Here is a 21,097-nt window from a genome sequence, read left to right on the forward strand (position 1 = left end):
GCGGCCTCCCTGAGGGTGATGGGTGCTCCAGGCCCCACTGCTGGCACCGAGGGAGACAGGAGCAGTGGGCTGGGAGCGGGGCTGGCCACCCTCCAATCACCTCTTCTGCAGTGCTGCCTGGCCCAAATAGCCCCAGGGCCTTGGGGACCTGACACTCCTGATTGGGCCAGGATGGCAGAGACAAGTGGGCTTCCCCCCCGCCCCCCCCCCCCACTCTGGGGGTCAAAATGAAATGAGGAAGGGTGGAACACAGGGCTGGCTCCCAAAGAAATCCCAGGTCCTAGTTTGGCAGGGTTCCCTGAGGCAGCCCTCATGTCTCTGAGAACACAAACACGCTATCCACCACCCAGGGACAGCCCCCCCACAGTGGGTCCTCTTGGTGAGATGCCCCAAGACCCCACCCTATGCAATCCCACTCAGAACAGCCTGCAGCTTCAGCTGGGGCTGGGCCAGGGTGTGACATTCCAGAGCTGCAAGAGGCAGAAAGCCAGTGAGCCTGTGTGCTGCACGTGCCCTGAGGCTTGGGGTTGAGTCCCAGCCCAGCACGGCCCTGTCCAAGGGTCCCCTCACACCTCCCCTGTGCCAGCACTCCAGTGCCACCCCACCAGCACCACCTGGCAGAGCCACTCCTCTGCCTTCCGTGCCCTCCTCCCTCCTTTCTTTCCCCACCTTGCCCCCAGGAGTGCACCTTCCCGCTTCCCCAGGGTACTCTCTCCCTCACCCCAACCATGCCCTGGGCTGGTGCCCTGCTGAGACCCAATAACCCTTGAACTAAAAGACCCAGACTGTGTCAAACTCTGCTTTATTGGAATAGAGGAAACAGGCAACAGGAATCACACTCGGTGCTGGCAGCTCTAGGTCCCCTGCCACCACCCCTTTCAGCCCCAAGGCCTGGGGACTCCTGCCCCCACGGGGCTCTCCCACTTGGCTGGGCCAGGAGAGGTCTCCACTTTGGAAAACTGCACGAGGCGGGAGCTTCTGATGTGCATTTTGCTACCAGTTTCACGATTAGCAGCGAACGCCCACAATGACAGCACATGACTGGACAAGACACTTCAGGGAAGGACACACAGAAGAGTAAATCAGACCCACAGTGCCACGTGTTAATAACAGTCCCACAACAGAAGACACGACACTGGCGTGCTGGCCATACCGCACCAGGGGCAGGCAACCGACCCGTGGGAGGCTGATGGCCACAGAAGTCCTGGAGGTGGCTGGCACTTTCACTCCCAGTACTGGAAAGAAGTCACTGAACACATATGTTCACATTCTCCACAAGGACGGTCCAATGAAGGTAGCCAAAGAGCGGGGAGAAACACTTTAAAAAGAACAGAGAAAGCCTGCTTCCTGTCCCGAGAGGACACAGGGCCAGACATTGCGGGTGGCAAGGGCCCACTGCGGTCTGGGCTAGCCAGTGAGCTCGACAGGCAGCTCGCGGCCGCACAGGGCCTCCCACTGGCGAGCCAACAGCGAGATGAGCTTCTCGCGGCTCTCGGCACTGGGAATAAACACCTGCCACTGGACCTCACGGCCCTGGCCGGCTCTGGCAGGGCCACCTGGCACCTCCCCAAAGTGGTCCAGGGTGACGCTGCCCATGAGGTCATGGCCCTGCACATCGTCAAAGACGAGTGTAAGGGCCTGTGGGTAGGTCTGGTAGCCCATGAGCACGCGGTCCAGGTCACGGACACGGCGGCCGTCGTCCAGCCGGTACCGGTCTCTCTGCGGTGGCTCTTTGGCAAAGTCGGGCAGCGGGTAGTGGACAAAGTCCTCATCCAGGAGGAAGATGTCAGCGCTGGTGAGTAGGAGTGTCTTGGGGCGCAGCATGCCCCTGCAGCGCCCTGGGGGCGGGGTGCCCACCTGGAAGGCCTGCACATACAGCAGGATGCTGAGGGACGGCGCCTTCTCTGGGTCAGCCATCTTCTGGGCCACAGTGAATGTCAGGTCCCCGATCTCCTCCTCACTGGGGTAGGTGAACTTAACGCGGCTCGAGTGGATCAGCTCATAGTTTTCCAGCTTCCCTGCAGAGAGGGACGCCCACCAGGGTTGTAGCCCAGCCCGGCCGGCACTAGGGCCCAGAGAATCAGTGACCCTGAGCCACCCGCGATATCAGGCTAAGGGGCTGGCCAAGGCAGGAGAGTATTCCAGGCCCCTGTGCTTGGGCAGAGACCCATGTGACAGCAGCTCAGAGCAGACACTTGAGGTGCATCTGCTGGGTGGCTGAGGGTTTGCTGGGATAAAGGCTCTGCCATGGAAAAGCACACGCAAAACCCAAGCTGGCTAAGCAGGAAAGAGAAACAATAAGAAGTGCAGAAGGGGTTCTGGGGCCTGCTGCGGCCCCTGGGATCGGGAAGGAGAGGGGCCCACAACAACAGCCCAGGTGGTCTGTCTGCAGCCTGAGCCGGGGGGGGGGGGGGGGGGGGGGGGGGGGGCGGTACCTGTGGTCTTGTTCCCAAACTCAGAGTAGAAGTCCTTGTCGACAGGCTCAGGTGAGGGTGTGCGCTCTAGTGAGGAGAGCACAGCCATGAGGTGCTGGAGGAAGCAGTGTGTCAGGTAGCTGTCCCGTGTTAAGCAGGTGACCACCTGCACTGGGGAGGAGCCTGGGGGAGAAGGGAGCTGGTCACAGTGGTAGGCCGCCTCTCCCCCACCCCATCCCTGGGCCCTGGAGACCAGAGCTGGGCCCAGGAGGACCCACGTGGGAAAGTATCACGGGACCTGGGAGATAGCTATTTCTCGGGCCGGAAGGGCTGTGACATTTTTCTGGAAGGGGATACAGAGGCATTAGGGAAAAAGCTTAGCTTTCTCTCTTCAGGAAGTGTGAGTCAGAAACATCCTGCCCGAGAGCCCTGGGCCCACTCTCCCTGCCCGCCGGGCACTTGGCCACCTCTGTCCCGCCTCGCATCGAGCCCTGGGGGGTGGGGGGTTCTGCACCCTCAGCAGTTCCTGAAGCTGCTTCCTCCCGTGCCGGTGATCAGGCTTGTGAGCAGAGATAACTCAGCCTGTGATAACGCACCCACATACGGACGGTGGGAGCCCACTGGTGACACCGGCCTTCACCCAAAATAGGACAAAGCACAGCAAGCCACTCACCCGTCAGCCGGAAATACTGGTCGAAAAGCCCAACATTGACAGCCTGCAAGTCGCTGAGCTTTAAAACAAAGCACTGGGAGATGTGGAAGGGACTGTTGTTGTAGTCAGTGTTCTTCTGATGCCAGAAATCTACAGTGGAAAGACAGGAACCATGTGTGGTGCTGGCTCTGCCAGGAGAGCACGAGGGTCCCAGGTATGCAGCTCTGTCCAGCAGGGAGGGGGCCCCTTGCCAGCCTGGCCTCCTGAGGCCTGGCAAGGAGCCGCCCCCACTTCCATGCACATGAGGCCTCACTGGCAATGCATTCTAGGGCATTGCCAGGCTCAGCGCAGGACTGAGGGCCCCTGACAGGCCGCTGGCTAAGGTCTCCCACTGGGGTCCCACTGAACAGAGGCTGCCAACCCCACCTCGTTAGAACCAGTGCCCGGGCCCCTTGCCAGGTCCTGACTCATGTGCTGGCCTTAGGTCTCTCATGAGAGCTCCAGGAGAGAGTGTGGCTATCAGCCCCCTTCCTCAGACAAGGGAGGCTCGGCACAGCACAGCCAAATCCTGCTGCCTAAGGCCACACAGCTGGCTCTAGGACAGAGCCTGGCCTGTCTCCTCGGGCACATGCTCTGAGCTCTCAGGTGCCAGCGGGCCCTGGTGCCTACCCTGCAGCGGCTCTGAGAAGTAGCGGCGGAGGCCATCATGCAGCACGAAGTACATAGCCTTGGTCGAGAGCAGCACGCAGGCGGTCACCTCCAGCCCCGGGGTCTGATAGAACACCACTGAGGACCACATGAGGTGCCTCAGCTCCTCGTTTTCAACCTGGACACAGAAGGGCTGGGTCTGGGCCCGGAGCCAAGCAGCGCCAGAGGCACACAACTCTCTTCTGGGCTGTGCCTGCCTGAGAACAGAGCCCTGGACAGGGTACACCCTCCCTCCCATCAGCCCCACTGCCCTGGTGACTTGCACATCCCCAACATGCCCACAGTCGTTGCTGAGGAGACACAGGACCCTCACTGCATCTGCTCAATTTATGAACTTGGAAGCAGAGAAGAACCGAAGGGTGAGAGATGGGTGTGGGGCAGGGTGTGTCTGGGGCCCAAGGCTAGGAGTGGCCATAGTCTGAGGGCGTGACAGGATCTCCCTCCCCTGACTGTGCTACCTTTCTCCATATGAGTGCCAGTGAGCGAGCCCAGCTCTAGTGCCACTACCTCGGCAATGCTGCTGTGAAAGAGCTCGATGATGGTGCTCCCCCGTAGGCTGGCAATGTGACGGAGTGACGGGCAGGCAGGCAGGTGCGAAGGGATCTGATTCTCCTCCGACGTGGAGCGGATCAGGTGCTCACTTGGGTAATGAGCAGGAGCCTCCGCTTGCACCAGAGGCTCGGCTGGGGCTGGGGCTGGGGCTGAGGTGTCTGCTGGGGTCTCCTCTGAGGCCAAGGCCATTGTTGGGGCCAAATCTGGAAGTAGGCCCTCCACTGGGCCTGAGGACTTTGCTGGGCCCACGGCCTCTTCCAGGGCCGGGGCTGGGACCTCCATTGAGGCCAGAGCCAGGGCTGGTGCTTCTGCTGGCACTGGGACTGGAGCTGGAGCCTCTGCTGGCACTGGGGCTGGAGCTGGAGCTTCTGCTGGGGCTGGAGCCTCTGCTGTGGCTGGGGCTGGAGCCTCTGCTGGCATTGGAGCTGGAGCCTCTACTAGGACCTCCTGAGGATGCTGGTCATTGCTACATATCCCAATCCCCCGAGAAACATTGTGTTAGCAAAGGGACCCCAAGTGGAGAGTCACATCACATACAACCTCAGAGGGTGATGAAACACATGTACCAACTGCCAAGTCTGGGGTCCTCTGGAGATTTCATCATCTCAAGGTTCCCTACAGGCAGACAGAACAAAGAAAAAGTGCCAGGCCCTCCCTCTTAGAAGATGATGGGCAGTCAGGGGAAAGACAGGCAGTGTGGTACCCCAGGGCTGGCACAAAGATGTGCCTGCTGGGATAAAGAAGGGCGTCCGTTTTCTGCATGCAGTCCCCATTGTGGGCAGGTTCTAGCCAGGCTTGGGGACAGCAAGGAAATGGAGGCAAGGTGTCACCCCTTGAGGCCTCAGCACAGAGGGGTGGGGTGCCTTGGGCAGAAGCTGCTCTCCAGCACCTCGAGACCTGATGGCATCTCTATGGAGGGCATGGGGCTTGAGCTGGGCCCAAGAAGCGGACCTGATTCATCCAGGGAGAGTTTGGGAACCCCCTGGGAACACCACTTTCAGGAGCTGGGATCAGAGGCAGAAGGCTTGAGACACTGGGGTGAGGACAGTGTCTCCACTGGTTCCAAGGACAGAAGAGAAAGTAAGGCTGTATCTCAGAGGACAGGAGGACCAACAGAAGGAGCACCCTCCAGGGCATGAGGCCCCTCTGGAGTCTTGGGTGGGGGTGAGCTGAGGATAATATGGGCATGGCTGCTCATAGGCCTCCCTCTAGCCTCAGCTCCAGATGGCCCCGAGGGAAACCCAGGGAGGGAGCCAAGGGGAAGCCAGGCAGAGGGAGGAAGAACAGGACAAGACTACCACTACTTCCTTCTCTGTCTCCCCTGCTGCAAGAAGGAAAGGAGCTTTGAACCAGAGAACTGCCCAGCTCAAACTCAGACCTCAGACCTTGCTACTCTCTGCCAACAAGTGACTCTGGAAGGCACTCATAGAATAACATGCAAAGAGAAAGCCCCTTAATGACCCAGTTTTTCCTGAAAAGGGGTACATGGCTCACCACCAGAGTAAGGCTTGTCATAGGGTGTCACAGGGAGCCAAGGGCAATGCTGACGCTGGTCAGAAGCCAAAGAGGAGCAGAGGAGCCAGGCCCACCCTGGCTCACACATGGCCCCCCCCATCCCCCTGCCAAGAGCTTACACTGTCTCACCTGGCCCTGTCCTCGGGAGGTTGGCCTTCCACGAGGGGGCTCTGGGACCAGGCCCCAGTCGCAGGGGTCTTGGCAATGACTACAGTCTTCAGGTCCTGCAATGAGGCCCGGAGCTGGTTGTAGATACGCAGGAAGTGGAACTTCTCATGGGGCAGCACAAAGATGGCAGTGACAAAGCGGTAGCCCACGAGCAGCTCCAGCACATGGCCGTCTGCGAAGGCGCCCCGTGGCTGGGTACAGCTGCGTGTGGGGTCCAGCAGCACCGTGGACAGCGGCACTCGGCTGAGCTTGAAGCTGTTGCGGTTGCGGCAGTTGTGGGTGCCGCGGTTGGGCATGGGATTGAAGTCGGCCTTGATGACATTGAGGTGCTGGGGTGTGAGCAGCAGCCAGTAGGGGATAGCGGCGGACTTGACGGCCTCAGAGGGCGCACAGCAGGAGCGCCGTACGGCCGAGCAGAGTGTGCAGCTGGCCCACTCAATGTTGCCCGAGTAGTCCCCGGCGGCAGTCTGCACCATGCGCTTGTCGCTGTAGACCAGGTAGACGGGGAAGCAACCCTGGCTGCGCTCCTGGCAGCCGCCCGCCACCTTGTAGAAGGTGAGCAGTTGGCGGAGGAACTCCTGTAGGCTGGTGTGGCTACCGTAGAGCACGGGGCTGCACAGCATGGCCATGTGCTGCGGCGCAAAGCACGAGCGCAGGTCGGCATGGAACTCGTGCAGGTTGGCGGCGTCGGCGATGATGAACAGTGTGTTCTCGCTGTGCCGCACCTTCAGCACCAGGCACAGCTCCGGCATGAGGAAGCCGAACTCGGTGAGGTCACCGTGGGGGAAGCAGAAGACGAAGCGTAGGGACGAGAGGATGTGCTGGCTGCTGCCCCGTGATTCTTGGTGCGGGATCTCGAAGACCGCGATGCCGAAGTCAGTGAGCACGAGGCAGGCGGCGAACTGGCGGATGCTGCCCTGCACGTGGATCAGGAAGCACCAGAGCACCTTCAGGATGCGGATGTGCTCCAGCAGGAAGTCCTCATCTGCACCCAGGGCCCACTCTAAGGCCAGGCGCTCCTCCTCGCCTTCCTCCTCCTCCTCCTCCTCTTCCTCCTCCTCTTCCTCTCCCCGGCCACCCTCCTCCTCTTCCTCTATATCAGGGGGCCCCATTTCAAAGTAGCGGTTCTCAGCGGCATCCTCCTCATCATCGTCGTCATCCTCGCCCTGCTCGCCCTGGCCCTCCTCCCGCTGGTTGGCAGCCTCTATCCAGGCGGGCAGCTGCCGCTCAATGGCCTGCCGGATGAGTGTGCTCAGGCGCTGGATGAAGTCCTGGTTGGTGGCTGTGTAGCCAATACAGGTGAAGGGCAGGAAGATGATCTGGCCAGATCCGGGCACCACCTGGACCTCCGGCTCTGCATGCTCTGGGCTGTGTGGGGAGAGGCCAGGTCAATGGCATTCTGGGCTGGACTATCCCTACTGCACACAGGCAAAGCCTGCCGCTGCACCCTGGCCTCGACAGAACAACACGAGGGTCTCCCAAGCCCTCGAAACAGCTCAGCCCATATCCTTGATAAGTGCCCAAGTGGGGAGCCGAGACACTGGAGGGCTGGGACTGCTGGGACTGCCGGCTCAGTGCAAGTCTACATTCCCAGGGCTCAGGCCACAGGCATTCAACACTGTTGTACCCACACCACACGGGCTCTCCCAACAAAAGCCCCACAAGACTTCTCAGTCACTCAGATGCTGGCTTTAACTCCCAAGGGAATGAGAGCTCAAGGGCATGAAGTCACTTGTTGACAATGGTTCCCTTCAGGAGCACCCAGTGGCCTCTGGGATGGGAGTCAGGGGGTCAGCTAGGTGGGTCTTAGGACTTTCACATTTAAATTCTAGCTCTTCTTGGCCACTGCTCCCCTCCGTGAACAAGCACATATAGAGCAGGGTTGGGAAACTTCTATAAAAAGTCAGGGAGTGAATAGTTTTGGGAAAGCCCATCCACATAATTTTTTTTTTTTTAACAGTGCTTTAAGAATTTAACAATCAATCTCAGCTCACAGGCTATACAAAATAAGCCTGTTGGCCAAACTGGCCTTGATCTGCTGACCCCTGGTATGGGATAACGCGTCAAGCAAACTTCAGGGATCAGAATTTGGAAACAGACCAGAACCCACCTCGTTCCTGTTTATTTAAAGGAAGAAATATCTCTGAAGAACTTCTATGAACAGATTGTTAACAAAATCCAACTGGTTCCCACTGGTCCACAGCTGGGCATGTGCAGAAGGCCTAGAATGCCTTCTTAACCTCTTCCTTACCTCACACCACCAACAGCTCCTGGCATGTCCCGTAAATCATCAGAAGGTGCCTGACAGAGGAGGACATGTGGTGAGTCCCCTATTTGCTGCAGCCAGTCCCTGGCATTTACTGGGTGCTGGACCCTGACCCAGGCACCCTTCCCCATTTCACCACCCTACGAGAAGCTCCTTACCATCCCCATGTTTCTCTTGAGGACAGATTCTGGGGCCCAGAAAGGCAGAGAGAGACTCACCCAGTTATACAGCAGTGCATGGCAGAGCTGAGATTCCCACCTATAGTCTGTCTGACAGCAGCCGTGCCCCCAGACCTGGGCCAGAGCCTCCTGCCATGCTGCAGCTTAGCATGTGCCTCTTAGGTCTGGCATCTGAGTCCTCATGCCACCGCAGTGGGTCCGCATGGACAGCCTATCAATGTGGCAACTGGCCCGCAGAGGACTCTGTGAGCAGAGGCTATGTAGCACCTGGCAAGGCCCTGCCAGTGGTCTCCGGGCAGTGCAGAGGACCTAGGAGCTGGGAACCTCCTATTGTGTGACCCTGGGGAGAGTGAAAGGACGAGTGCCAAGGAGTACTGGGACAGAACGAGGACTGTGCAAACTGCCCAGGGTCACAGGGCCATGACCCTGGACTACTGGTCAGGGCTGGATGGAGGCCCAGGTACCAGGGAAAAGCCCCACACGTGAGATCCTATCACACTTGCCTTCCTCCTCTCTTCCCAAGACAGAGGGAGAAGCTCCAGAACCCTTAGCAGCAGCCAGAGAAGATGCTGGAGTCATCATGTGCCCCAGACTACTAGGGTAACATGCAGGAGTGAGCAGAAAAGCCCAGTGTGCCAGGCAATGGTGGAGAAACTCTTCCTGATGGGTGTGGGACCCAAACAATCCCCACCTAGGGCTTTCTGAACTGCCTTTCCCAGGACAGTCCACTCATAGGGGCTAAGGACCATCTATCTGGCTTTGGCCCCCCAGGGCCTAGTGAGAGAACTGCCTGTTCCTATTAGCCCCGAGAGACAGACAGAGACACACACACAAAGAGATGGACAGACAGAGGGACAGACAGGGAATACAAACTGCTCATCACAAAGCAGAGTGCACCAAGCAATGGCAGCATCTGCCCCAAACTCCAGCCACACCACCTCTACCTTCCAGGCAGGTCCTACTTCTGGACAGCCCCAGGCAGAACAGTTGATCCAGAGAAACAAGCAATCCCCAAAAGTAGGAAGAGGGTATTACCTGTCCTGAAGGGATGGACTCTAAGGAATCAGAACATCCCCGGGCAATGGGCCGGTCCTCGGGAGTCAGACTGTCGGTGGAGGAGAGGCTGCTGGCCAGGGCCTCCTCTTGAACGAACATGATACCTGGAGAGACCAGGGGTGGGCAGGCAGGGCAGGCAGGGAGAGTAGCCATTCAACAAACAGGGCTGGACCCTCAGGCTACCGGCATGACTGAGGGCCTTGTCAGACCCCCTAACCCAACCACAAGGTCACAGAAGAAAACATTAAAAATGGAAATCTTAAACTCGAAGGATAAATGACTATCTAATTTCAGAGCAGGGATAGACTTTCTAAACCTAAATCCAAAGGAAGAAATTGATATGTACGACTACATAACAACCAAAGTTCTGTAAAAAAAAAAAAAAAAAAAAAAAAAAAAAAGAACCTAAGATAAATCAAAATGAAATGAGAAAAAAAAGTACTTGTGATACTTAACAAAGACATGTGTCTTTGATCTATAAAAGGCTCTTCAAGATAATGAGAATGGGGAGCAGGGGCTGGAAACCCCATTAGGAGACTGCAAGGATGAACAGATATCCCACAAAGGAATGGCCACCAGAAAGAACACCAGAAGTGAGGCACACCCCCAAAAGGAACCACAGAAGGGCAAGCTGAAACAAGACCTTGGTTTTGTCTCACTTTGGCAAAGGTCTGACTGTCAGCCTGGCCTGGACTTGGCCTGACGGGGCAGAGGCGGGCAGTGGGGCACGAGCTGGTCTGCCGGCTGGGAGAGCAGTTTGGCAGTATGTCCATCAAGAGCCTTCAACGTGTTCACTCCTGGAACCTCTTTCTAGGAACTTGACTAAACTTGGCCCAACCCCACTAATAGAACATTTCTATGAATTTCACAGACATTCAAGGACTCGGGACCTCTTACTCGGAAGGCCGGGCCTTCTTGCAGGCTGTTTTTCTCCGAGGCTGGCAAGGACAAAAAACCATGCTCGGCACCCATGGCCTGCTTTCCGCACGATGCTCCCCACTGACCCTCCCCTGGGCCACCTCCATGGACAGCGCAGTGACTCATGCACCCCAGAAACAGAGCGTTCTTAAATCCCGCTGAGGCTGTTTTAGGAGGATAGCATGTCCAGGCCTATTATTTCACTCTGGATGTTTTTCACAGTGGTGGAGGGTAAAGACTTATTTTTTAAAACCTTTTCTTAAGTGTAGCTAGCTGGGAGAACACTGAAAATCAACCCTCAGTTTCAGAGAGGTTTGAAGGGAGCCCAGCGCTTGCCTGGTTTTGCTGCCAGTCACTGTGGCTCAGTGAAATGATTGAGCTCCAGAAGTCACAGACCCCTGTCCAGCTCAGCCGCGCTCCCTCCCCCCGCCCCGCCCGGGACAGGACAACTCATGCAGCCCAGGTCCTCTGCCCATGAGCCAGCCAAGCCAACAGCCCAAGCCTAGGTGCCTCTGCCTGCTGCCACCCCAGCCCCCGAGCAAAGCAGCAGAAGCTGCGCACAAGCAGGAAGGCGGCAAGCACACAGCCATGCAAAAAGCACACTGCTCTCTCCTGGAGTCCACCCCTCTCCTCCCTCACACGCTCAGATACTACCATCCTTTGAGGTTCACCTCACCTATCACCTCCACTACAAAGCTCTCTCTGCTCTAGACCTGCCTCTCTCTTCTACAAACACCCCCAGGTCATCCTGCCCTGTTCTCCTTTGGGCACATAAGCTCACCTCCCCAAGAGGCTCCAGGTTCTTTAGGGGCACCGTCCTGGTCATCTGGAAACCCCCACAAAGGACACAAGAAAGGGAAGCCCTCACTGACCATTCCTGATGAGCCAGGAGCAGTGTTAAGCGCTTCCCCAGCATCAGCTCATGCATGCCTCTCATTATTTACCACAGTTCATCAAATCTAAGATGCGTTGGATGGGGTGCCATCTTGGTCTTAGCAGGTGTCCACGGAAGGCTTTCACACGACTCCATCACGAATACCAGCTGGCTGACAGCGACTATGAGACGCCACTGACTCAAAGACGCATCTCAATTTCAGGGAAGTCACAGGGTGGAAACGGGTGCATCTTAGAATCGATGAAGTAGGGTGTATCCACTTTACAGTTGAGAGAACAGGATTTCGGAGAGGCTGTAAGTTGCTTGAAGGCACGTGGCCAGGGAAGCTGGGATGCAAACTGAGCTGCCTCCCTCCCGGGTGCCTGCTCCTAAGCACTTCTCTATGGACCTGGTGGAAGAGTCAACTCTGCCATTTCATCCGTCAGCCCCTACTGGTCACAATCCTCCAGGGCTCCAACAAGCTGGCTACCAGCTCCTGAGATAACCAGAGGCCTGGTGTTAACTGGAAAGCACCCACTTTATTCACAAGTATGTTTGCCTGCCTCACAGGTGGGAGTGGGCTGGGAGCACAGCTGCTCCCTGAGGGAGAAATCCTGGTCCATCCAGGCAAGACCCTGGTTGGGTACAGCACATGGCTGAACACCACCATCTGCAGATTCCTCCACCTTAGTGAGAAAAAAACGTTTTCTTGCCACTACCCACCCACGCCCTGTTTGGAACTGAGGAAATGTGGACAGGGACAGTCTTTCTGCTTCCTTCCTGGACCGTGGACTGTACAAACAAGTGGTCAGGAAGGGTCACTCAGAGGATGAGACGAGAGGCATCAGAGCGCCTAGATGGGGCCCGAATTCTGTTGTTTCTCACAGAAAGGAAAGAGATGTGCACACAAAGACATCCACTACAGTTTTATTCATAAGAGGTGCAAATCTGGAGACAACGTCTAAATGTCTGGTAGCCAGGAAGGGGGGGAACAGACTACAGTGAGCAGTGAGCCACTCTGTGGCACATCCCTGGGAGTGGGGCGGTGGGGGAGGGGGGCAGAGGCCTTCCTGCCCAAGCAGGGCTGCCTGCAGCGGCTCTGGGGGCAGACACCTCATCTCCCCCACCCACGGTCTGCACTTTAGCAGCTGGTTCTCCACTTGCTTGTTCACCCACACACTCACTCGTTCACCGAGTCAACAAATGCTGAGAACCGGCTGATTCCTGGCCTCGAGGACCTGTCGCACCTCCCTGTCCCCTGGAAGCCTAGTCATATGGCTCCTCTGCAGGCTGGCCGGTGCTGTGACAGGGCAGCACGCGGTGGTGGCCCCCAAGAGGGCTTTGGCCCGACGGCAGGAAAGGCAGCAGGGAAGCTTCTTCGCAGTGATACAAACCCCCCTCCCCTTTCATGTAAAAAAATAAAACCAAAATTTCTCAGTCAAGAGTGTTACAAAAGCACATTGACAATTCCTCTGGCCCCTAACACCACCGTTCCATTCTCACGAGTTCTTTCTCTGACCTCATGGTCATGACCTTGGTGTGCTGCCCAGCCACGGGCTTTCGGACCTAACCTGAGCACTTCTCCTTTCTTCCTACCCAGGCCCCCTCTCTCTGATGTGATGGCGGCAGAGCATTCTGCACCATGGCTCAATCTCCTTTGCATCCTCTGATGCCTGTCACATCCCATGTTTTGTTCGCATAAATAATGTTGCAATGAGTATTTCACCTCCCCCTTCCCCATTAACTTATCCCACTAAGATAAAAGCCCCACCAGCGGGGTTACCAGGTCAAGGGGTGGGAACGTTTTTCTGGCTCTTGAAACATAGGGTCAAACTGTTTTCCCAAGACCTCACACCAAGTTCTGCGTCTCCAGGAGCCCGGGTGGGCGGGCGGCGTTCTTTCCTGTGTGTCCCGAGCCTCGGCTCCACTCGGGACGGCACACCCTCCCCTCTTCCGCAGGGGCCGGGCCAGCAGACACTCTCATGGGACCTGCTTCACTCACTCATCTCCGAGGATGCCTGGGTTCAGAGGTGAAAGCCCTTTGAAAACGCTAAGACAGTGGGCGGGTAAAGGGAACTGGTCTTCCATGGGTCCACGGACAGCCCATCTTGGCCCACACACACAGAACTTTGGGGCTGGATCACACCACAAGAACCACAGAAATAAGGCAATGATAAAAAATAAAAAAATAAAAAAATAAAAAGCAAAAAAACATTTCCTATACAGGGGTCAGGGTGCCCGATTCAGGAAAGTCACTGGGCCTGGCGTCCCATTAGTTAGGAGCCAATCTGCCCATGCTGCCTGTGGGGGAACAGGGTCTTTATGAACAGCAGCCCCCGAGTCTGTTCCAAGGGTAGCCTTGGGGCCCCATTAGAAACCCATGGGATCCTACAGGAACTGGATGTGGGATTCAGGACAACTGGGGACCCTTGCTAAGTAAACAACAAAGCTGATACCAAGCCGCCACCCCCCACTCTGTGCCACCCCAAGAGGTGCTGCCTATAGACAGCACCAGGCCCTCCCTGTGTCTGAACCTATAGGGAACAGGTACTGGCATCTTCCCCCAAGCCAAGCCTGGAGGCCTGGGTAGGACCTGTGCAACTCTGCTAGGTGGTGAGACATACACAATTACCTTGGTTGGAGAGGATGGGCTGGGGCAGGGAGGCAGAGGTGGGAGCCACGCTGGGAGGGGAGCCGCTGGATCGGATGCAGGGGGCCGTTGAGAGTCGGGAATCCTCACTGATCTGAGGAGGAGTGCTCAAGTCAGCCCGGGGGAGGAGAGAAAGATCAGGAAACACAGATCCTGACACAGCCACTGGGGAGGAGGAAGGAGCTCCCACCTCTCAGAAGTGTGGTGATGGTGAAGGCGTCCCTGCCTAGTCCATAGCAACCCCGTGCGGCAGAGCTGCCAACTGCCCGCCTCACATTGGTGAGGACAACCAGGATGTGAAGGGGGTGGGATGCAGCAGCCAGGACATAGGGGCCCAGAGCGCTCCATGTCCCGTTACCACCGCAAGCCAGCTCTTCCCTTCGCTGGCTCTTCACCATCACTCCTGTTGCCTCCCACACAAAGACCCACCTTCTTCTCTGGGTTGTTCAGCTTTGACTTGACCTCCTTGGCTTTCTGAATTGCTTTGAGTACTTCCACAGTGTCCAGCTCCTTCTCTGTGGTGGCTGTGCTGTCCAGACAGACCTACAGAGTTCAGAGAACAGCCATCAGCACAGGGGCTGATGATAGGAGCAGAGTGGAAGGGACCTTGCTGAGGTGTGTGCCATGCCCTAAGAGGACACAGGTGGCCAGGGGATATTCTGCCCCCTGGCGTGTGAGCTCTTCACCACCCTCAGAAGTGACCCGGGAGATCCCACACTGCCCAGTTTGTTTTTGGGAGTCCCTCTCTGAGAAGGGGTGCAGGATCCACTGTGATGGCCTCTTGGGTGACTGAGAGTGATAGAAGGCGGTGACCTGAACCAAGCCCCCAATTATGGCAAAAACTCAGATCAGTAAAGGGAGGGTCTCTGAGCTGAGGATCTGGGAGGGCAGAAGCACGGGGAACAGGCAAAAGGGTGGGGAGCCCCATCTGCAAATACAGGAGGAGGCTACGACTAGCAAGCACTGAGGGGTGGTGGTGTGGTCCATAAAGGACAGTCCCAAGGGCCTGGAGAAGAGCTGACACTACACTGTGCAGCTGCGGAAAGAGGAGAGGACGTCTTGTAAACACAGTCTTAGTGATGGTGTGAAGAAAGGGGCACTTGGGGGCTGCAAAGGGGCAAGGAGGGTGGTCGGAGGGGAGGATGCAAACACCCACGTATGTTCTGGCCTGGGATTTGGGGAGAAAGGGGAGAAGCCTGCTTCAGACTGAAAAGACAGATAAGTCCAGCTAAGGATCTGTGAGGCTGACATGGTGGTGGGTGGCCAGATCACACGCAGCAGGTGGCAGACGCTGGGCTGGTCCACACTGGCAAAGGTGGGCGAACCCTTTAAGGTCCACAGTCTACAAAATACAGGGTGACTCTTACAAGCCGAAGACAGTCCCTCTACCCTTGGTCTGTGCCTGCTGTTTGGTGGGGAGCCCTCCTGGCCTGAAGCCGTGACAGAAGATGACTTGAGAGAAGCCAGCGGGAACCAGGGCAGCTGGCGCCCCCACAGAAGGGGCGGGGAAGCCTCTTCCTGGGGAGGCAGCAGACTTCCCAGAACTGAGAGGCCCTTCAGGGCCAGATGTCGTTCCGAAGCAGGCAGCCACAGAACAGGGGACACCACCTCCAGCAATGCCTGGGAGAAGCCAGACTCCAACCAGACCGTCTCTCAGACAGAACAGAACTTCCCCAGCAGCTTACCTCGGAGGCTCTCTCTCCAAACTGAGCCAGCACTTTGGTGCGGTAGTCAGGAATGATGCTCAGGGGGTTGTTCAACAGAGCCACATGCTCCAGACATGGGAGGCTGCCGATGCTCCGGACCTCCTCCATCTGCAAGAAACAAGTTCCTTTCCCTCATCTCATCCTCGAATGCTTCAGCAATAGGCCGACACGTTTGATGGCCTCTTTTCAATGAAAGACAGCTTACCGTTCCTTTTTCAAGTCCTCAACTCCCAGGCGCAGCCATCCCAGGACCCTGGGAGCCTCCCGGGCTGGGACTCACCTGCTCGATCCTGTTGTTACGGAGGTCCAGGTTGACCAGGGAATAGAGCTTGTGCAGGCCACTCAGACTCTCCAACAGGTTTCCTGCCAGGTTCAGGGTCTTAATATTTCCCAATTTGGTGTGCACCCCTTCCAAGGAGGAGAGCTTGTTGTAGGACAGGTCCAGGTGCACGAGATTGTACAGGTGCTGCAGCAGGCATCAAGAACAGGATATGCTGGTTCAGGCCAAGGCTCCTGAGCAGGCGGGCCACCACTAACAGTGCAGTGGGCCTTTAGCCCTCCAACGCCCACTTCCCTTGGACAGCTATTGGTAAGGGCAACCTTGGATCCTTGGCACACCCAGGGGCCCTGTGGCACAGCCCCCCTCCCCAGTAGGGACATCACGGCCCACGGGGGAGGCATAAGCTGTGAAAATGAGGCTGTCCGTCACCGTGATGGAGGTGTATCATCTTCATCATGCTCAGTCTACATTTCCATGTCTTTCCTCACTCTTTGAAACTAGAGAAACAATCATCTGGTGCATCACTGATACCCGAAGGGGACACCAGCAGACCCCCATTTATACAAAACTCCAGGGTACCCAGACACCTTTCGGGGGCCTATGAGAGAAGACCCCAGGGTATGGCCAAATGTCCAAGGTGGCATTAGCTTCCTGAGCTCTCAGGAGAACAGGACCTTGAGAAGCCCGAAGATGGTGGCCTTTAAAGACATGAATTACCTGCAGATTGTCCACGACCAGCACTCCATTGTGACTCAGGTCCAGGAACTCAATCTTTGGAATCAGTTTCTTGTGAAAGAAGAAAGAGAGCTCAGGTTACTCTAGGACATGGGACCCTCGGTGGCCTTCGCAACTGGTGATGGACACTGTGGGATGCTTCCTCCAGATACGGACTCCCCAGCCAGACATCTCTGTGGGGCAGCTGCTGTGACACCTTCCGTGCCCACTCAGTAGCCCGTCCCAGGAGCACAGAGGGTCTCCAGCGCGGAACACGGTCCACTGTTCCTATGAAACACCTGGCTTGCGAAAATAACAGTGGCAAGGTTCCAGACGGAAGTAAGTCCCTCCGTCTTCTTCAGCCCTGCCCAACCCCACCAAAGAGCACAAATACAGGTATCACTCTCTTCTTGCCCAAATCCCATCTGGATATCACTCTTACGTGGGCATGTCTAGAATCTATGGAGTGATTGTTCTACTGCACTCCCTGGGAGTAAATGTCCTCGTTCATTTTGTTTCTGTATCAAACACGCAGATGCTTCATTGGACTCTAACCACTACTTCACCTATTTTAATTAATTCCACTTTGAAATTAAAAATTTTCAGGCATACACAGAACACAGAATATAGATTTTCTGTGGTCCTTCTAGAGAAGGCCAAGTTAATTACCCAACCTTGGGGTTTGATCAGGCCAGAGAAGTCCCTGGCACCTGTTGCTGAGAGCATACCACAGACTCGTCGATCTCAGAGATGCTGTTGTGGCTCAGGTCTAGGGTGGTCAGTGCCTGCCACGTGGGAATGACGGCGGTCACAGGGCCTTCCAGGGCCGTGCCTTCTGGCTCCCACTCATCAAATTCTGACGCTTCGGGAACAAGGACTTCCTGTGTAAGAACATCTGTTGAGCACCACACTTGGCCCTCACGCAACACAATCATTGCAAAATTTCAGGAAGGGCTTCAGCATATTTAGCATGTGGAAGTACACTTGCATTAAAATGGGCTTCAGTTCATATGGTTTTTTTTTGTTTTTTTTTTTTAGTTCTTTTTTTTTTAGTTCATATGGTTTTAAGCGATTGTGAAATAACAGAAAAGCTTAGTAACAGAACAGCCACTTGGAATGTGTTCTGACCCTGCTTCATTAGCAAATGTTTTTCGAGCCAGAAGAGCCTTTTGCTATGTGGTGATGCCTTTTCTGGCTTAAACCTCAGGAGCTGAAGATCAGATCATGGAGTTTCCAGGCAACTATCCTTTCCAAGCTGGCACTATAGCCCCCACTGAGGACAGTAGGCCATCACTGTCCATGACTTCACAGGGTAGTAGCATGGACACAGAGGCCCCATCAAAGGACAAAAAGGAAGGCCTCCTTGGGTTGGCAGTTATGCCCAGAAGGCCTTTCCTCCCTCAATGGATCAATATGGGCCCTTTGAGTCAGGCGGCAGGGAGTGCATCGGAGAAAGGCTGGGTTGTCCCCAGCACCCTTGCTCTTGACGCAAGCCTCCTATCTCAGCCAGTGGCCTCAAGACTTGGCCAAACCCAAATCTGGATCAGACGCTACGTCATAAAAGTAACCACTATGTTTGTTCTATACCCAGAGAAGGATTTGAGCATTACTAAGATGTAATCCGTAAAAAGGTAAATAGAAAAGAAACCCCTCACATTCTCGAGTGTTTCTGTTACTCACACACAAACAACAGGGACCAGCATTTCCATGACCTGACCTGTCTACTTCAAGTCCATTCAAAACAAGATACAGACAAGTACTAAGCCAGGGCTTTTTAAGCTTAGAGAAACATTGATATCGATCTAATAAACATTCTGTCACTTGCCACTGCCTAGCAATTTGTCACATCTAAAAATCACTTTTTGGCGGGGCTTGGGGTGGGGAGACCCAATTCTTTCAACTATCTTGTTTAACAGTATCGCTTTTTGATGAAGACAGACTAAAGCATCCCAGGGATTGTTGAGCACTGGGGAGACCTGCATGAGCACAGAGCTGCCCACACCCATACTCAGCGCAGACGGGTGGGACACCACAACGTAGGATCCTGCCCCTCGGTGCCCCAGGCAGGAAACAGGTGGAGCTTACCTTCATAGAGGTGGCAGAGAAGCGGACGCTCATTGTGGCTAAGGTGGGCTTTGACGCAACTAGTCCCCGGATGTGCCTGGCACCACAGTGACTAATCTGGAACAAAGAAAAGCTGTGCCTCAGAAATGGCTGTAAGGGCTGACTTGGGGCTTGGCAGGTGGACATGAAGAATGGGCTCTGGAAAGCAGAACTTGAGAGCAGAGGGCCTCTGGCGCACAGTGAATACGATGGGCCCTCTTGCTCACCCAGCCCTACTTTACTGGCCTTGGTTGTCCTACACAAGGGAGGGATAGCTACAGGCCAAAGCATGCCCATGAACACCACCCATCTGCAGACCCCAACTCTGGGGCCTTAGCATGCAAGCTGAGGCTGGGTTGGGCACTGCTCTGAGTTCCCAGTCCTTCCTCAGCCAGCACTGGTGGAGGCACACACCCTAGGTTCCCAGTAAGGGGCTGCGGTCCTCAAGTTCTCTGCGACTAGCCCAGAATGCCGCAGGCAGAATAGTCCCATTGGTGGCAGAGGCTGAATTCAGATCCCAGCTTCTCCTCGTTAACTGTGTGGTCCTGGACAAGGTTCCTTACCTCCCTAACCCTAGGTTTCCTCAACTGCAAAATGAGAATAAAAATACCCATTCCACAGGGCTGTCGGGAAGTTTCCATCAAGAAGTGTCTATTGGGGAACCTGGGTGGTTCAGTGGTTGAGCATCTACCGTAGGATCAGCTGGAATCCTGGGGTTCTAGGATGGAGCCCCACATCAGGCTCTCTGTGGGGAGCCTGCTTCTCCCTTTGCCTGTGTCTCTGCCCCTCTCTCTGTCTCTCTTATGAATAAAAATTTTTTTAAAAGTGTACATTAAGACACAGGGTTGAACACAAAAGCTATGCTTGAGAATTAGACACTTTAAAGCATTTTTAAAAATTATGTTATTGAGTCCCCTCACATTTAAAAAATGTTAACGAATCTAGCATTGTGAACCCAGGAATTTGGTAGTGAGTAAACAAAGTATTTCCTGTTAGGTGTGGGCATACTGGAGGGCAGAGAACCCTCAGAGCCCTCTGCTGATCTGCCCTGGGAAACACAGATTGGAACTGGCTCTGCCTGACCCCCAGGATGCCCTCCCAGCACTTCAACTTGAGCAACGAGAAGAAAGAGCCAACAAGCACTGGTGCTCCATCCTGTCCAAATGCTGTCTGTGCCCAGAACAGACATGCAGAGCAGCCAGGAGCAGCAGAGGCCCCTTTCTCTCCACCTTCAGATGGGCCTGATTTAGCTAGACGGGGCCTGTCACATAGTGACAAACACAAAAGCAACAGCACCTTATGGGTAAATCCAGACTCTCTCTGGCCCACAGATAACCAGAAGCAAGAGGACACCCAAGTGCACTCAGCCCAGCTGAGCCTCCAGGGCCCTGGGCCTTACCTCCACCTGATGAAGAGACTTGAATATTGACAGATCAAAAGGCAGGAGTTGCTCTTGAATGTTGCTGGTCCCAAAAGGTCCTTCTGTGCCAGAAACCTGTGGCCAGACACAGGGCTTGAATCAGGGATGCTGCTGTAAGCGTTCCTCAGCCATATTCATGGGGGCAGTGCTGTACCCACCAAACCGGACTCACAGACCTCCACACACCACTTGCGTGGTCAACAAAGCAGGCTAAAGCCACAGTTTAAAGCAAGGGGGCACTGGATCACGACTGCCCCCTGGTGCTCACAGCCAGAAGCACAGTGCCAAGAACACCAAAGATGGCCTTCCTTGTCCCAGGGCTCATTTGCAAGCACCTTCACACATGCTGCTAGTCAATGAGCTATCAGGACCCACCTGGGCTATATGCCCACAACTGAGCGGCTCTCTATTACCAAGCTGCCACAGCTTTACCTTAAGGTACTTAAGGCGACAAGTGAAGTCCAGGATGTGCCCGAGGTCGGTCTTGGCATCCCCACTGGCACACGTGGGCTTTCCCTGCTGCAGCTGCTCGGTGACCGCATAGAGCTGCAGGGGCCCGATGGCAAAGACCTCGCCGGCCCCCAGGAGCAGTTCTCCTGCAACAGCCATGCCCCACAGTGTGAGCACCCAGCCCCACCCACTGTGCAGCCAGGGCATCTGCCCACCTGGCCAATGGTTAACAAGCACTAGGCAAGCACCCTTGGGACAAAGCCATGGTCCTGAGCTCAGGCTGAGCACAGGGCAGACCCAGGACACGTGATTACAAAGGAGGAAGGGTCATGAGAATGTGCGACTGGGGAGCCTCCCTCCGGTGAGGCCGAGTCAAAATCTGTGGCCCTGAACTGGAATAAAGCTGATGTGAGGCAACACCTGGGCAACAGATCCACGCTACAACCTCCAATATGCACACACCTCAAGGTTA

The 21,097-nt window shown here is 55.7% G+C and overlaps 1 protein-coding gene across 5 annotated transcripts in view; it reads right to left on the reverse strand.

Annotated features, from left to right (window-relative positions):
• Positions 1–785: 785 nt before the first annotated feature.
• The window catches only part of NISCH (nischarin), a 33,944-nt gene continuing 13,632 nt past the window's right edge, over positions 786–21,097 (reverse strand). For 2 of the 5 annotated variants that reach the window (XM_025456095.3, XM_025456096.3), the window contains exons 5-21: positions 20,608–20,771; positions 20,155–20,250; positions 18,738–18,833; positions 17,381–17,533; positions 16,656–16,724; positions 15,939–16,124; positions 15,638–15,766; positions 14,382–14,495; positions 13,935–14,046; positions 9,490–9,614; positions 8,261–8,310; positions 5,971–7,377; positions 4,282–4,792; positions 3,736–3,892; positions 3,088–3,216; positions 2,436–2,597; positions 786–2,018 (exon numbers count right to left, since the gene is read on the reverse strand). In XM_025456095.3, the coding sequence (XP_025311880.3) occupies positions 1,408–2,018; positions 2,436–2,597; positions 3,088–3,216; positions 3,736–3,892; positions 4,282–4,792; positions 5,971–7,377; positions 8,261–8,310; positions 9,490–9,614; positions 13,935–14,046; positions 14,382–14,495; positions 15,638–15,766; positions 15,939–16,124; positions 16,656–16,724; positions 17,381–17,533; positions 18,738–18,833; positions 20,155–20,250; positions 20,608–20,771 (4,271 nt within the window). In that variant the 3' untranslated portion in view covers positions 786–1,407. Of the gene's footprint in view, positions 2,019–2,435; positions 2,598–3,087; positions 3,217–3,735; positions 3,893–4,281; positions 4,793–5,970; positions 7,378–8,260; positions 8,311–9,489; positions 9,615–12,213; positions 13,321–13,934; positions 14,047–14,381; positions 14,496–15,637; positions 15,767–15,938; positions 16,125–16,655; positions 16,725–17,380; positions 17,534–18,737; positions 18,834–20,154; positions 20,251–20,607; positions 20,772–21,097 lie in introns of those variants that run through there. The other 3 variants (XR_003140587.3, XM_049097870.1, XM_025456099.3) reach the window with 3 other exon arrangements.

This window comes from Canis lupus, chromosome 20 (genome assembly GCF_003254725.2).
Source record: "Canis lupus dingo isolate Sandy chromosome 20, ASM325472v2, whole genome shotgun sequence".
NCBI lineage: Eukaryota > Metazoa > Chordata > Mammalia > Carnivora > Canidae > Canis > Canis lupus.